A 14,635-nucleotide genomic window follows, 5' to 3' on the forward strand; every position below is an offset into this window, starting at 1 on the left:
TATGTATCGCTACATATAGACTATTTCATCAAGGTGGATGCAGTCGTGAAAAAATGAAGGAAACGTTGAAAATCACCGGAGTCTAAGGTTTCTACCATCTTTGTTTACGCTAAGGGCTACAAATTACTCAAAGCAGCAGACAGACAACACAATAAAACCCCTTTATTCAGGATCATTCATGAAGAAAAGTTATTTTCCCTAAAGTAATTAATGCTTTACATTCGCCAAACAAAAGTAATTGTGCCCTGCAATGGTATCATCCTTCAAAAAAGTAGCAAATGAACATAGGTAAGACTTGCATTATACTGCACTGTATGCAGTGTTAAAACAATTGGCTATGCTGAACAGATTGGTTTAGTTGTAGTCATCAATAACGAGTATGGATGGCTTCTGCTAGAGTGTTAAAAAAAACACTTCCAATAAAGGCTGGAGGAGTGGTCAAACCAAACTACAGAAGAATTGTGATTGTCCATTACCGCCTTTGATAACTTACAAAATCTAACAGAACCAATGAATGTTAAATATCCCTTAATTACAGTTGTACATGGTCAGTCCAAAGAAAAGTAAATAGTTATCCCCATTACAAGGTTACAATATGTATCTGTTTTAGTATCTCTAGTGTTAATGCTTTTAAGGTCATGACTAGAACCTTACTGCTGATGAGAAGTTAAACAATTAGCCAACATTTATTTTCTACATGAAGGACAATATACAATATTCTTCCAGTGTCTAAGACTCTTGCCATTTAACAAAACAGAAGCGTGCATCTCAAAGAAAACAATAAGCATCTTGAATTTATTTCACAACCCTGTTTTGTTTAAATGGAGTGTCCCCTGTCAGATATAGGTGGTTATACATCTCTAACATAATATTTAACAATCGTCCTACATGTATAGAGCAAAACATTTATATTATTCCTCTAACTAGGCAATACAATGTGTGATACACCAATGTCAATTGAACCATCAATGAAACACCACCCAGGGATAATTGGTGTTCAAAGTAATATAAAAGTCCTTTGGAAGTAAGACCAGCCAGTGTCTTCACAAAGGACTGAATAACTTGAGATCCATGTGCAGAACTAAAGTTTTTACCCAAACCATCCCTTGACAACCGTGCATGATTTTTTCAGGTTAGTCCAGGTTTGGATTACTGAGAAGTGAAAAATAGTCCCCTTGCCTCACAGGACACTGAGTGTGTCCCGATATGGACTACCCATCCAGCACCATGTTGAGATGGAGTGGGGCCCCTCAGTGGCAGTTCTGGCAGTTAGGGTGGCAACGCGCCCCATCAAATCGACATCCACAGCCTCCTGAGTTGTCCCCAGAACCCTGCAGAGAGGCATCAGATACGTAAGGAATAATCAACAAGTTCCAAGATGCACTAACTAGCGGAGTGGAACTGACCAACACAAGTTTAATTATTTTCCAAAGAACGCATTGAGCCCCGAGTTGATTATCCCTCATACCATGGCTATAATTTAACACATTAGCCACTAGAAATGAATGTATTTAGCAAGTTTACAAGATTGTGACAGTAGTTGACTTAGTGACAAAACAAACCAACTTGCTAGTTTAGCTAACTAAACCATCAAATTTATTTATAAATCCCTTTTTACATCAGCTGATGTCGGTGCTGTACAGAAACCCAGCTTAAAACCCCAAATAGCAAGCAATGCAGGTGTCCTAGCTTGCTGTTATGAAAATTGAACTCAACAATGCCAATAATGTTTTCTATTATACTTTTGCATTCAAAAGCAGCTCAAACATATAACATGTAGGAACGAACTATAGCCATTGAATTCTACTGCGAAAATATACCATGCATTATGGGGAAATAATGCACGCGCTAGAATGCCCTTCAAGCCAATCAGAAATGAGTATTAAACAATGCCATGGTACAAACTTTTTAATACACTCAGTTCTACAGGATATGCAAAGCCTTATAGTACTGTACCATGTATTTAACACCAAAGCAGTACTGGATTGGGGTAGATCAGCTAATAATATAGATTTGTGTTTTCACTATAGAATCGATCAGATTTTAATATCTGACCTAAGATATCTGAATGACTCAATAAAGAGTATAGCATTCAAACTGGGCATGGTAACTTTCAAATCTTTTGGTGACCATAGTGATATACTGCAGTGCTTTCAGAAAGTGTTCAGACCCCTTGACTTTCAAAATGTTGTTATGCCTTATTCTAAAATGGATTAAAGAAAAAACAAAATCAGCAATCTACACAGAATACACCATAACAGTTTTTTTAGACATTTTTGCAAATGTATACAAATTATTTTTTGACTGGTACTGTAAGTATTCAGACCTTTTGCTATAAATTGAAATTGAGCTCAGGTGCACCCTGTTGCCATTGATCATCCTTGAGATGTTTCTACAACTTGATTGGAGTACACCTGTGGTAAATTAAATTGATTGGACATGATTTGGAAAGGTACACACCTGTCTGTATAAGGTCCAACAGTTGACAGTGCATGTCAGAGTAGAAACCAAGCCATGAGGTCGAAGGAATTGTCCATAGAGCTCCGAGACAGGATTGTGTCGAGGCACAGATCTAGTGAAGGGTACCAAAACATTTCTGCAGCATTGAAGGTCCCCAAGAACACAGTGGGTGGCCTCCATCATTATTAAATGGAAAAAGTTTGGAACCACCAAGACCTTGAGCTGGCTGCCCGGCCAAACTGAGCAATCGGGGGAAGAAGAACCCAATGGTCACTCTGACAAACCTCTAGAGTTCCTCAGTGGAGATCGTTGTTCTTCTGGAAGGTTCCCCCATCTCTGTAGCACTCTGCCAATCAGGCCTTTATGCAATGGTGTAAAGTACTTAAATAGTACTCGAAAGTATTTTTACTTAAGTTGCTTTTTGGGGTATCTGTACTTTACTATTTATGTTTACAACTTCTACTTCACTACATTCCTAAAGAAAATTATTTACTTTTTACTCCATACATTTTCCCTGAAGAACTTTTTATGTTTTGAATGCTTAGCAGGACATAAAAATAGTCCAATCCACACACTTATCAAGAGAACATCCCCAGTCATCCATCTTGCCTCTGATCTGGTGGACTCACTAAACACAAATGCTTAATTACGTCTGAGTGTTGGAGATAGCCCCTGGCTATCTGTAAAAAAAAAAAAAATAATACCGGTACATAAAACCAGGAAAATGGTGCTGTGTGGTTTGCTTAATATCAGGAATTTGTCATTATTTATACTTTTGATACTTAAGTAGAGTATGTTACTGGGTGACTTTCACTTTTTCTTGAGTTATTTTCTATTAAGGTATTGTTCCTTTAACTCAAGTATAACAATTGGGTACTTTTTCCACCACTGCCTTTATGGTAGAGTGGTCATACGGTAGCCACTCCTCAGTAAAAGGCACATGACAGCCCGCTTGGAGTTTGCCAAAAGGCACCTAAAGACTCTCGGAACAGGAGAAACAAGATTCTCTGGTCTGATGAAACAATGATTGAACTCTTTGGTATGAATGCCAAGCACCACGTCTGGCATCATGCTGTGGGGGTGTTTTTCAGCAGCAGGGACTGGGAGACTAGTCAGGATAGGGTAGTAATGACTGCTAGATGGCTGCTATTTAATGGGATCTTAACCAACTGTGCTATTTTGTTATTTTTTTTCTCATTGTTTGTAACTTATTTTGTACATAATGTTGCTGCTACCATCTCTTATGACTGAAAAGAGCTTCTGGACATCAGAACAGTGATTACTCACCTTGAACTGGACAAATCATTTGACTTTAATGAGTCGGACGAGAGGGGTTTACTCCAGACACCCGATGAGGCCCTCATCCCCGTCATTCGCGGGTGAAAAAGATGTAGATATCACGGAAGGAGTTTGGGGTGCCTTGTAAGGATCCAGCGACGAGTGGCTAATCTGCCTTTGCCAACGTACAATCGCTGGATAATAAAGTTGACGAACTACAAGCACGTGTATTCTACCAACAAGACATTAAAAATGGTTATATCTTATGTTTCACCGAGTCGCGACTGAACGACGACATGAATAACACAGCTGGTGGGTTACACACTGTATCGGCAGGATAGAACTGCAGCCTCTGGCGAGACAAGGGGTGATGGTCTATGTATATTTGTAAACAACAGCTGGTAAACGATATCTAAGGAAGTATTGAGGTTTTGCTCACCTGAGGTAGAGTATCTCATGATAAGCTGTAGACCATGCCATCTACCAAGAGAGTTTTCATCTATATTCTTCGTAGCTGTCTATTTACCACCACAAACCGATGCTGGCACTAAGACTGCACTCATTGAGCTGTATACAGCCATAAGCAAACAGGAAAATGCTCATCCAGGGAAACTTACCAGCATGTTAAATGTGCAACCAGAGGGAAAGAAACTCTAGAACACCTTTACTCCACACACAGAGACGTGTACAAAGCTCTCCCTCGCCCTCCATTTGGCAAATCTGACCATAATTCTATCCTCCTGATTCCTGCTTACAAGCAAAAACTAAAGCAGGAAGCACCAGGGACTTGGTCAATAAAAAAAGTGGTCAGATGAAGCAGATGCTAAGCTACAGGACTGTTTTGCTAGCACAGACTGGAACATGTAATGGGATTCTTCCGATGGCATTGAGGAGTACACCACATCAGTCAATGGCTTCATCAATAAGTGCATTGATGATGTCGAACCCCATGGATTACAGGCAACATCCGCACTGAGCAAAAGGGTAGAACTGCCGCTTTCAAGGAGTGGGACTTTAACCCGGAAGCTTATAAGAAATCTTGCTACGCCCTCCGACGAACCATCAAACAGGCAAAGCATCAATACAGGACTAAGATCGAATTGTCCTACACCGGCTTCGACGCTCGTCGGATGTGGCAGGGCTTGCAAACTATTACAGACTACAAAGGGAAGCACAGCCGCGAGCTGCCCAGTGACACAAGCCTACCAGACGAGCTAAGTTCTCTATGCACGCTTCGAGGCAATTAACACTGAAACCTGTATGAGAGCATCAGCTGTTCCAGACGACTGTGTGATCACGCTTTCCGTAGCCGATATGAGTAAGAACTAAACAGGTCAACATTCACAAGGCCGCAGGGCCAGACGGATTACAGGATATGTACAACGAGCATGCGCTGACCAACTGGCAAGTGTCTTCACTGACATTTTCAACCTCTCCCTGTCTGAGTCTGTAATACCAACATGTTTCAAGCAGACCACCATAGTCCCTGTGCCCAAGAACACTAAGGTAACCTACCTAAAAGACTACAGACCCATAGCACTCACGTCTGTAGCCTTCAAGTTCTTTGAAAGGCTGGTCATGGCTCACATCAACACCATTAACCCAGAAACTCTAGACCCAATCCAATTTGCATACCTCGCCAACAGATCCACAAATGATGCAATCTCTATTGCACTTCACACTGCCCTTTCCAACCGGGACAAAAAGAACATCTATGTGAGGTTTCTATTCAAAGATGACAGCTCAGCATTCAACACTATAGTGCCCTCTAAGCTCATCATTCAGCTGAAGACCCTGGATATAAACACCTCCCTCTGCAACTGGATCCTGGACTTCCTGATGGGCTGCCCCCAGGAGGTAAGGGTAGGTAAACAACACATCTGCCACGCTGGTCCTCACCACAAGGGCCCCTCAGGGGTGCGTGTACTCCCTGTTCACTCATGACTGCATGGCCAGGTACGACTCCAACACCATCATTAAGTTTGCCGATTACACAACAGTGGTAGGCCTGATCACCGACAACCACAAGACATTGTATAGGGAGGAGGTCAGAGACCTGGCCGTGTGATGCCCGGACAACAACCTCTCCCTCAACGTGATCAAGACAAAGGAGATGATTGTGGACTACAGGAAAAGGAGGGCCGAGCACGTCCCCATTCTCATCGACCGAGCTGTAGTGGAACAGATTGAGAGTTTCAAGTTCCTTGGCGTCCACATCATCAACAAACTAACATGGTCCAAGCACACCAAGACAGTCGATGAAGAGGGCACGACAAAACCTATTCCCCCTCAGTAGTCTGAAAAGATTTGGCATGGGTCCTGAGATTCAAAAGGTTATACAGCTGCACCATCAAGCATTTGGTTGCATCACTGCCTGGTATGGCAACTGCTCGGCCTCCGACCGCAAGGCACTACAAAGGGTAGTGCGAACGGCCCAGTATACCACTGGGGCCAAGCTTCCTGCCATCCAGGACCTCTATAACAGACTATGACAAAGGAAGGCCCTAAAAATTGTCAAAGACTCCAGCCACCCAAGTCATAGACTGTTCTCTCCGCTACCGCACGGCAAGCAGTACCAGAGCTTCAAGTCTAGGTCCAAGAGGCTTCTAAACAACTTCTACCCCCAAGCCAACAAATGGCTACCCAGACTATTTGGATTGACGCACCCCCCTTCTTTTACGCTGCTGCTACTCTCTGTTTATTATCTATGAATAGTCACTTTAATAACTCTACCTACATGTACATATTACCTCAATTACCTCGACTAACCGGTTCCCCCGCACATTGACTCTGTACCGGTACCCCCTGTATATAGCCTCGCTACTGTTATTTTACTGCTGCTCTTTAATGATTTGTTACTTTTATTTCTTATTTTTTTAGGTACTTTTCTTAACTGGTTAAGTTGTAAGGTGTGCCAAACCTGTTGTATTCAGCGCATGTGACAAATACAATCCGATTTTAATTTGAACAAGGGAAAGATGAACGAAAGATGAACGAAACAAAGTACAGAGATTCTTGATGAAAACTGGCTCCAGAGCACTCAGGATCTCATACTGGGGCAAAGGTTCATCTTCCAACAGGACAACGACCCTAAGCACACAGCCAAGACAACTCAGGAGTGACTTCGGGACAAGTCTCTGAATGTCTTTTGAGTGGCCCAGACAGAGTGGCCCGGACTTGAACCTGATCGAACATCTCTGGAGAGACCTGAAAATAGCTGTGCAGTGACGCTCCCGATCCAACCTGACATAGCTTGAGAGGATCTGCAGAGAAGAATGGGAGAAACTCTCCAAATACAGGTGTGCCAAACTTGTAGCATCATACGCAAGAAGACTCGAGGCTGTAATCGCTACCAAAGGTGCTTCAACAAAGTACTGAATACTTATGTAAATGTGATATTTCCATTTTTTGTTTTTTATAAATTAGCAAAAGTGTCTAACATCCTGTTTTTGCTTTGTCATTATGGGGTAATGTGTGTAGATTGATGAGGGGGAAAAAAAACATTTAATCAATTTTAGAATAAGGCTGTATCCTAACAAAATGTGAAAAAAAGTCAAGGGGTCTGAATGCTTTTCGAAGGCACATCCCTCAAATTAGTGGTTTCGGCTATTTCAGCCACACCCGTTGCTGACAGGTGTATAAAATCGAGCACACAGCCATGCAATACACAAACAATGGCAGTAGAATGACCTTACATGCTGACCACACCGGTCGCGTCGCATGAGCGAGTGTTGCAAAATAAATGTACACATACATGTTATTCAATCATTGCACCCACACTGCTCGCCAACGCGTGTCTGCGTTGCCAGACGCTAAAATAGAAGTTGATTCTATTTGTGATGCAGAACGCGTTGCAAGTCCTGCCTCTCCCAACTCCTCATTGGTCTTTAGAAGCATATACCCACGTGCCATCTTCTCATTGGTTTTTTGGAACATATATCCACGTGGGTGATTGAAAGATAAACGGAGGTCGGTTGTGGTAACGCACCTTATTATGAAAGTTAGTTGTCAAAAGTCATATAGTCCAAAGAAGAAAAAGAATCCTGGAAGGAGGAGAGATGACTAAAAACGATTCAGTTGACTGTTTTACGTGTATATTAATAGAGTAGAGGACCTTGTGCATTTCAGGTAAAATAACAACTCAATGTTTATATCCCAGGACAAATTAGCTAGCAACAGCAAGCTAGCTAGCTAAATTGCCATAAATGTTTAATGCTTTTTGACCTGTCCCCAAAATATAATTGGTTCAGAGTTTGTTTTGATATTTCAACCTGCATGTCGTGATCACATTTGATGTGGGGGGACAAAAACAATTTGCGCACGCATGCGTCCGGTTTGGGCATGGTGTAACTGAACAGCTCAGTGACTTTCAACGTGGCACCGTCATTGGATGCCACATTTCCAACAAGTCAGTTCGTTAAATTTCTGCCCCGCTAGAGCACTATAAATGCTGTTATTGTGAAATATAAACGTCTAGGAGCAATGAAGGCTTTGCTATGAAGTGGTAGGCCACACAAGCTTACAGAACAGGACGGCGAGTGCTGAAGTGTGTAAAAATCGTCTGTCCTCGGTTGCAACACTCACTACCGAGTTCCAAACTGCCTCTGGAAGCAATGTTAGTACAAGAACTGTTCGTCGGGAGCTTCATGAAATTAGTTTCCCTGGCTAAGCAGCTGCACACATGCCTAAGATCACTATGCGCAATGCCAAGCATCGGCAGGAGTGGTGTCTAGCTCACCGCCATTGGACTCTGGAGCAGTGGAAACACGTTCTCTGGAGTGATGAAACACTTCACCATCAGTCCGACAGACGAATCCTGGTTTGGCGGATGCCAGGAGAATGCAACCTGCCTGAATGCATAGTGCTAACTGTAAAGTTTGGTTGAGGAGGAACAATGGTCTGGGGCTGTTTTTCATAGTCCGGGCTAGGTCCATTAGTTCCAGTGAAGGGAAATTAACACTATAGCATACAATGGCAATCTAAACGATTCTGTGCTTCCAACATGTGGAACAGTTTGGGGAAGGCCCTTTTTTGTTTCAGCATGACAAAGCGAGGTCCATACAGAAATGGTTTGTTGAGCTCGGTGTGGAAAAACTTGACTGGCCTGCACAGAGACCTGACTTCAAGCCCATCAAACACCTTTGGGATGAATTGGAATGCAGACTGCGAGCTAGGCCTAATCGCCCAACATCCGTGCCCGACTTCACTAATGCGCTCGTGGCTGAATGGAAGCAAGTCCCCGCAACAATGTTCCAACATCTAGTGGAAAGCCTTCCCATAAGAGTGGAGGCTGTTATGGAAGCAAAGGGGCGACCAACTCCACAGTGAGATGCTCGACGAGCAGGTATCCACATACACTACATGACCAAAAGTATGTTTGAAATTGTGCCATAGGGTAGGTCTAAGAAGAATGGTCTAGCACGGTGAGGTATTAGAGTGGGGAGAGAGTAGCTGTAAGAGTACAGTTTGTTGTAACTGAAGGGCAAATCAAACGAAAAGGTAGTGGTAGTGAATGACAGAAATCAGACGGGCCGCGAGCGTCGATGCCGTCAAAATCGCCATGCGCTTCAAATTAGACAGCAAATATATTTTTCTTGCATCGAACGAGCAACGCTCATTCATGTTTCGTTTGATTTGGCCTTAACTGTCTTACGTTTGGTCCCCAGCGAGCCTGCTTGGTGACCCAGCAGATCTCCGTCTTACACATCAGGCAGCAGATCCAATCACAGCCGTCCTTCTTCTGAACTATGACCTTACACTTAGGACAGTGCATGGCCTCCCCGTTCTGCAGTAAGGACTATCGAAGAAGACAACAGGAGCTCCAGGTTAGGTTTACCCATAGATATCATATCACAGTACAGTCGTATAATAACCCAATAGTGGGTTTAATCAAGATTGGGTATACCAGTAGACTTCACATATGGGTTCGGTAGTGTAATAGGCTGACAGTATGTGTAATCTAAACCCATAAGCTTCATATTTCAGTTCAAAACTATAATAGGCCGATAGTATGTTTCACCCCCCAAAAAACAGACTTCAAATAGCAGTTCAGTAGTGTAGTATGTCATGTTCAATCCAAGACAGTGCTATATCACTGAAAGGGAATACTATCTGCCTGTTACCACATTACCTCCAGCATCTGTGTGGTCTGTTTTGCAGCCACGTCATTCTCAGCTCTGATCCGGAGATCATCTTGATACTCCTTGCAGTTCATGTCCTTGTGGATGGCCTTAAAAAGAGGTTGACAGAAATGTTGTTGGCCAAGCACCTATTGTTATCTTCATAATTTATTTTAGCATTCAAGGGGGGACAAAGGAGGAAGAGTGAGAGAAAGTTGACACACCTTGCAGAGGAGGCAGTTGGTCTCTTTGCAGAGCTCACAAATAAACTCATTGACTTCGTCCTCAAAGATACACCAGCCAGCGCAGTCGGGGGTTTTGCAGTGGTAGCTGTTCTCACTCCGCGTCTCAGCAATACTGAGCCTCAGCTCTAGAAGCTTCTGGTGCTCCTCCTGAGAGAGAAGCTAAAGAGACAAAGAACAGGACACTGTAGAGTACAATGGAATGGATGAAATTTATGTTATGGTGATGAATATCTTTCACAAAAATCATCTTTGGGTCTTTGAAAAGCACTATATAAATGCCATGTATTATTATTATTAGCACCCTACATAAATGATACAAGGCATTATCATCACTTGATACAGAGAGCTATAGTGAGATAGCCTGGGTACAGTTCTTATTTTTTTCTTTAGCCAACCAAGCATAAACTGACTGGCTGCCAGGCTAATGGCGAGAGCACCAGCAGGACTCACAGATTGGATCTCCCTGTCCTGCAGCTTTCTATCACAGCTGTAGTCTTCATCCCCATAAGGGCAGGTCACCTCTGGATCCATGCTATTCACTATGGTTCCTTTAAGACACTCCCTGTTTAAAGAAAACACGCAAAAAAGAAGGCATTTAACCTGTATATGTCTCAAGGCCATAGGCTATGAAGTGCATGGTCGGAGAGGCACAGAACAAAGTTATTTTTCTAAGATAGCCGCAGTGAAAATAAAACTAGGCTGCATTACACACGGCAATGGATATTCCAACCCTGAACCCCGGCCTGCTCTGCTCTTGCTGATCCAAAACTGTTTGTCTGCTGCCAATGGCTGTGCTGTGTAGGCTTACAGTGGCAGTTCAGGAGGAGAGTCAAAGGCTGCTTCCAAATGTTTTTATTTATTAGGCCAAGTCCACAAAATGCACTATCTTGCGTGCGGACTAGCCTATATCCCATGTTCTGATCAGTTTGAAGAGAGCGCAAAAATGAGAACTTTGATAGCTTGCTAATACTTTCATTAATTTTATTAAAAACAATATGTTTCTTGTCCATGATGTAGTTATCATATTTATTGACATCACAATAAGCCAAATTTGAGTAGTTTACATCGTGGGGCTAAAACCTGAAGCAGCAGCCGCGTTACAATCAATCGGAAATGGACACCTCATGGTGCTGAAAGTAGGCAAATTCAAGTAGACATAATTCATTTCAACCATATATATTTTTTAAAATTAGACTTAAGTAACAACACGAAGGCTTTATATTTGAGTCTATTTCTTCCTATTTAAGAAATAAGAGGTAGGCCTACCTGTTTGACAGACGAAATTAGGCTATAGCCATACATTTTGTCGGTCAATTCCTCCACCCACAACCTCCTGGCCTGCAGCCCTCTGCGCTATCACTCTTCCTGCATTGCCATGTAATGCTTACAGGATGAAGAACAGTTTCTAAAACTGTGTATCTAAGGCTCTAATCTGTCCAGGAAGTGAGGGTAAACGGTATACATATTCTCTGCCATCTTTTTTATTTTAATTATTATTTTGGGTATAGGGGATGGTCACTTGTTTTTTTTTCAAGCGTTCAGAGGTTGTAAGTAAAATATATTTTGCTGAAGGGAGGGCAGTCCATTTTCATTTCAGAGAGGTCCGATTTTCTCCATGTAACCCCTATTATAAATAACATTTACCCCCTTACTGAGATGTAGCCAAGATGTGTTATACCTGCAGAAAACATGCAGGCACTCCCGCAGTGTGGCTCCCTCCCCTGGCGGAATGGAGCAGAGGCAAATAGGACAGTCCAGCTCCTCTGTGTTGGGGACGAGGCTGTGGGCGTCTGTTTCCACCAGACTCAAGAAATTCCTCTCCCGCTCTTCATCCAATGCCTTCATCGTCCCACAGCAACAGAGTGGTAAAATTAAGGGAACGCTGTCTTTCTCATTTAATAAGGTGGCTACACATATTAAAAAACAGTCATACCAAGTGTCTTTTTAGCTATATGTAATTATGACATGATTGTAACGAAAATCTGAGTAACACGTGTATATCTCATATCTTGCAACTCATATCTTGTTTAAAGCATACCTGCTGGTACTGTAGATTGGCCATCTCCTCTAGCTGGAGTCTCTGGATCTCCTGCTCATCAGGCTGGTAAACCTCAGGTACTTTATAATCTTCTGGTCTTTCAGACCCACACATCTCACAGCCCGGCCTCGTTGGCTTGTTAGCATAGGTGCACACAGAGCATGACCAACCCACCTAGTTGTCCCCACACACATATGCAAGCACACATTATTGTAGAAACGGTCATGGTTATCGTATATGTATACAATGAGTCATTGCACAGTTTGCATTATAATCTTACCGGAGGCTTTGGTTGCAGAGGAGGTGGTGCTGGTTGTTTAGTTTTGGGAGGTGGGGTTGGTCCAGTTGCTCCTCTGGCCAGTAGAGGACTCAATGACTCAATGATACCTATACCATGATGGCAACAAGTCAAAATACAAACATGGCTGTCTATAATGGGGGGAAATATTTTAAGGTATAGGTTGGTGTAAGTGTGCATGTGTGTGTCACAAGCTGATACGTTGACAACCTGTGCCTTGCTCAGTATACTAGGTTCTTATTGGAAGACTAAACAGTGCTGTATGACAGAGTATCCTTACTGTCTAGCCGACGGTGCTCCTCCTCCTGGTTCACTTGCTCCCGGCTGAGGTTGGCAGCCTGGGCAGACTTGATGTACAGGTAGGCTTGGTCTCCATTCTTCCTTACCCCATGGCTGTACAGAGTTTTAGAGTCCCGTGCCAGACGCTTACCGATCACCCAGCTTTGCAGAGATGGATGAAATCCATAGTCAGTATTGATCTGTAGAGAGAAATTCAAGAATGCATGGGGTCTCGGTCTCCACTTTTTTTCACTGCAAATATGTGTGTTCAAGATAATGAGTAAATATCAGAGCTGTTGTTGAAAATGGGTTGCAACAATTATTTATTTTACCTTTTCTTTCAAATCTGAAATGGTCATGTCAAGTGTTACCAACAAAGTAACCGGAATATAGTTTTCTGACTGTGCATCCCCGACTCCCACCTTCAACCTGCAGCAAAGTAACCAATAGAGGTAACTGGGTCTGAATGTCTCAGCACTAAAACAACACAGTTACAAAGGTGTTACAATTTATTAAAGCTGCAATATGTCACTTTGTGGGCCAACCAACCAAATTCACATACACATTGGTGTTATAGATGTGCCATTCTCATTGAAAGCAAGCATAAGAAGTTCTATGTGCACTATTTCTATGCTTCACGTGCTTAAATGTACAGCCTAATTACATGTTGATTATTCCACTTGCGTTTATTCTGTTATAGGCTAATCCTATGTAACTAATGTAAAGTATGACCCAAAAGAATACTACTAAATGATTCCACCTACCGAATAGAGTCTTGGGAGTAAGCCTTGCGGGAGATCATGACAGATACTGGTACACACAACTCTGCCAGCTGCTCTGAACACCTTTTGGCTTCATCTTTGTCACCACAGCTGATGGCCTCACTCAACAACTGGGCTAGCTCCTCCGCTGCAATAGAACAATTACGTTGCCTTCAATGCACAGAACTCTCGATACTCAATTAAAATTTGTCAAAAATAGACCAGCTATTGTACGTTTCACGTTCATATGATGTCATACTATCATTGCTCTTTGGCCGTTTATTGACCTACCCATTTAGACATGATCAGGACATCAGATAGGAGACTATTATGAAAACGCTCTATTCTTACCCTCTACTAAGTTGCTTGTGAAGACCTCAGGAGAAGTCATAGTTGGACCTATTTTAAGAAATGACAAGAATAAGAAAGTAATGATGCAGAGAAGAATAACACACAGTGAAAAACAACATCATGTGAAACGGAAACGTTCACTTTGACAGTACTCTATCCCATAAGGAAGACCATTACTATTAATATTGTATTGTATGCTAAACGACATGTGATACTTTACCCATAAGTATCCAGAGACTACCAAAATTGAGAGAAATTTACATAGAATGGGTCACACAGCAGAGTGAAGGTGGTAAAGGCGCTCGAGCTTCAAGTTGATAAAACTGCAAATGGGTTTCTCACCTGATCAGCGCGCAGTTACGTAATAGGGCTATCAGGCTTCTTCATAGAGTTTCCTCATCTGTTGACAATTAACTAACTTTTCTCTTGCCAAAGATTTGTACGTAATTATAGAACTTGAAACCACTTCTCTTTACGTGTAGCTACTTCATTATCAAGATTATAAGGCTAGCTGAATGAAAAGTGAAACGAAACTTAGCTAGCTATATTCAGGAAGTACGTTTTTAAATTATGAATTTGCATATTGCAATGTATGACATATCAGTACTGTACATAGATAGTGATGAGAGACTGGCGTTTCATAACATCCAGATAGACCAATATGTATTTTAATAATTTATTCCATGATATTTGCTTTTTGTGTGTTAATTTCGAATGCAAGTGCAAGGATACTACAAATGGACGAAGAGGGGGTGGGTGTTATGATAATACGTCATTGCATGTTTATATGGCCCCATGGCGCCCCC

The 14,635-nt window shown here is 42.3% G+C and overlaps 1 protein-coding gene across 2 annotated transcripts; it reads right to left on the reverse strand.

Annotated features, from left to right (window-relative positions):
- Nucleotides 1-145: 145 nt before the first annotated feature.
- Nucleotides 146-14,499, reverse strand: rbck1 (RanBP-type and C3HC4-type zinc finger containing 1). Of its 2 annotated transcripts, none has more exons than XM_035778135.2 (13): nucleotides 14,172-14,499; nucleotides 13,830-13,877; nucleotides 13,482-13,626; nucleotides 13,050-13,146; nucleotides 12,719-12,917; nucleotides 12,421-12,527; nucleotides 12,141-12,314; nucleotides 11,781-11,941; nucleotides 10,553-10,664; nucleotides 10,082-10,261; nucleotides 9,869-9,967; nucleotides 9,392-9,535; nucleotides 146-1,331 (listed from the first exon to the last, which is right to left on the reverse strand). In XM_035778135.2, the coding sequence occupies exons 2-13, from the start codon at nucleotides 13,867-13,869 to the stop codon at nucleotides 1,251-1,253; spliced, it is 1,539 nt and encodes a 512-aa protein (XP_035634028.1). In that variant the 5' UTR covers nucleotides 13,870-13,877; nucleotides 14,172-14,499; the 3' UTR covers nucleotides 146-1,250. The 2 variants fall into 2 exon arrangements, with proteins under 2 accessions (XP_035634028.1, XP_035634027.1); XM_035778134.2 differs by lacking the exon at nucleotides 14,172-14,499 and adding an exon at nucleotides 14,050-14,169.
- Nucleotides 14,500-14,635: the final 136 nt, after the last annotated feature.

This window comes from Oncorhynchus keta, chromosome 10, assembly GCF_023373465.1.
Source record: "Oncorhynchus keta strain PuntledgeMale-10-30-2019 chromosome 10, Oket_V2, whole genome shotgun sequence".
In the NCBI taxonomy this organism is placed as follows: Eukaryota; Metazoa; Chordata; class Actinopteri; order Salmoniformes; family Salmonidae; genus Oncorhynchus; species Oncorhynchus keta.

What these genes read in the sequence shown, in the direction of transcription:
- rbck1 (XM_035778134.2), bottom strand. An exon ending in CTCTGCAACCAAAGCCTCCG is followed by an intron (nt 12,315 to 12,420) that starts GTAAGATTATAA and finishes GGGGACAACTAG; the next exon opens with GTGGGTTGGTCATGCTCTGT. An exon ending in AGGCTCGCTGGGGACCAAAC is followed by an intron (nt 1,332 to 9,391) that starts GTAAGACAGTTA and finishes GCCTCTCTGCAG; the next exon opens with GGTTCTGGGGACAACTCAGG.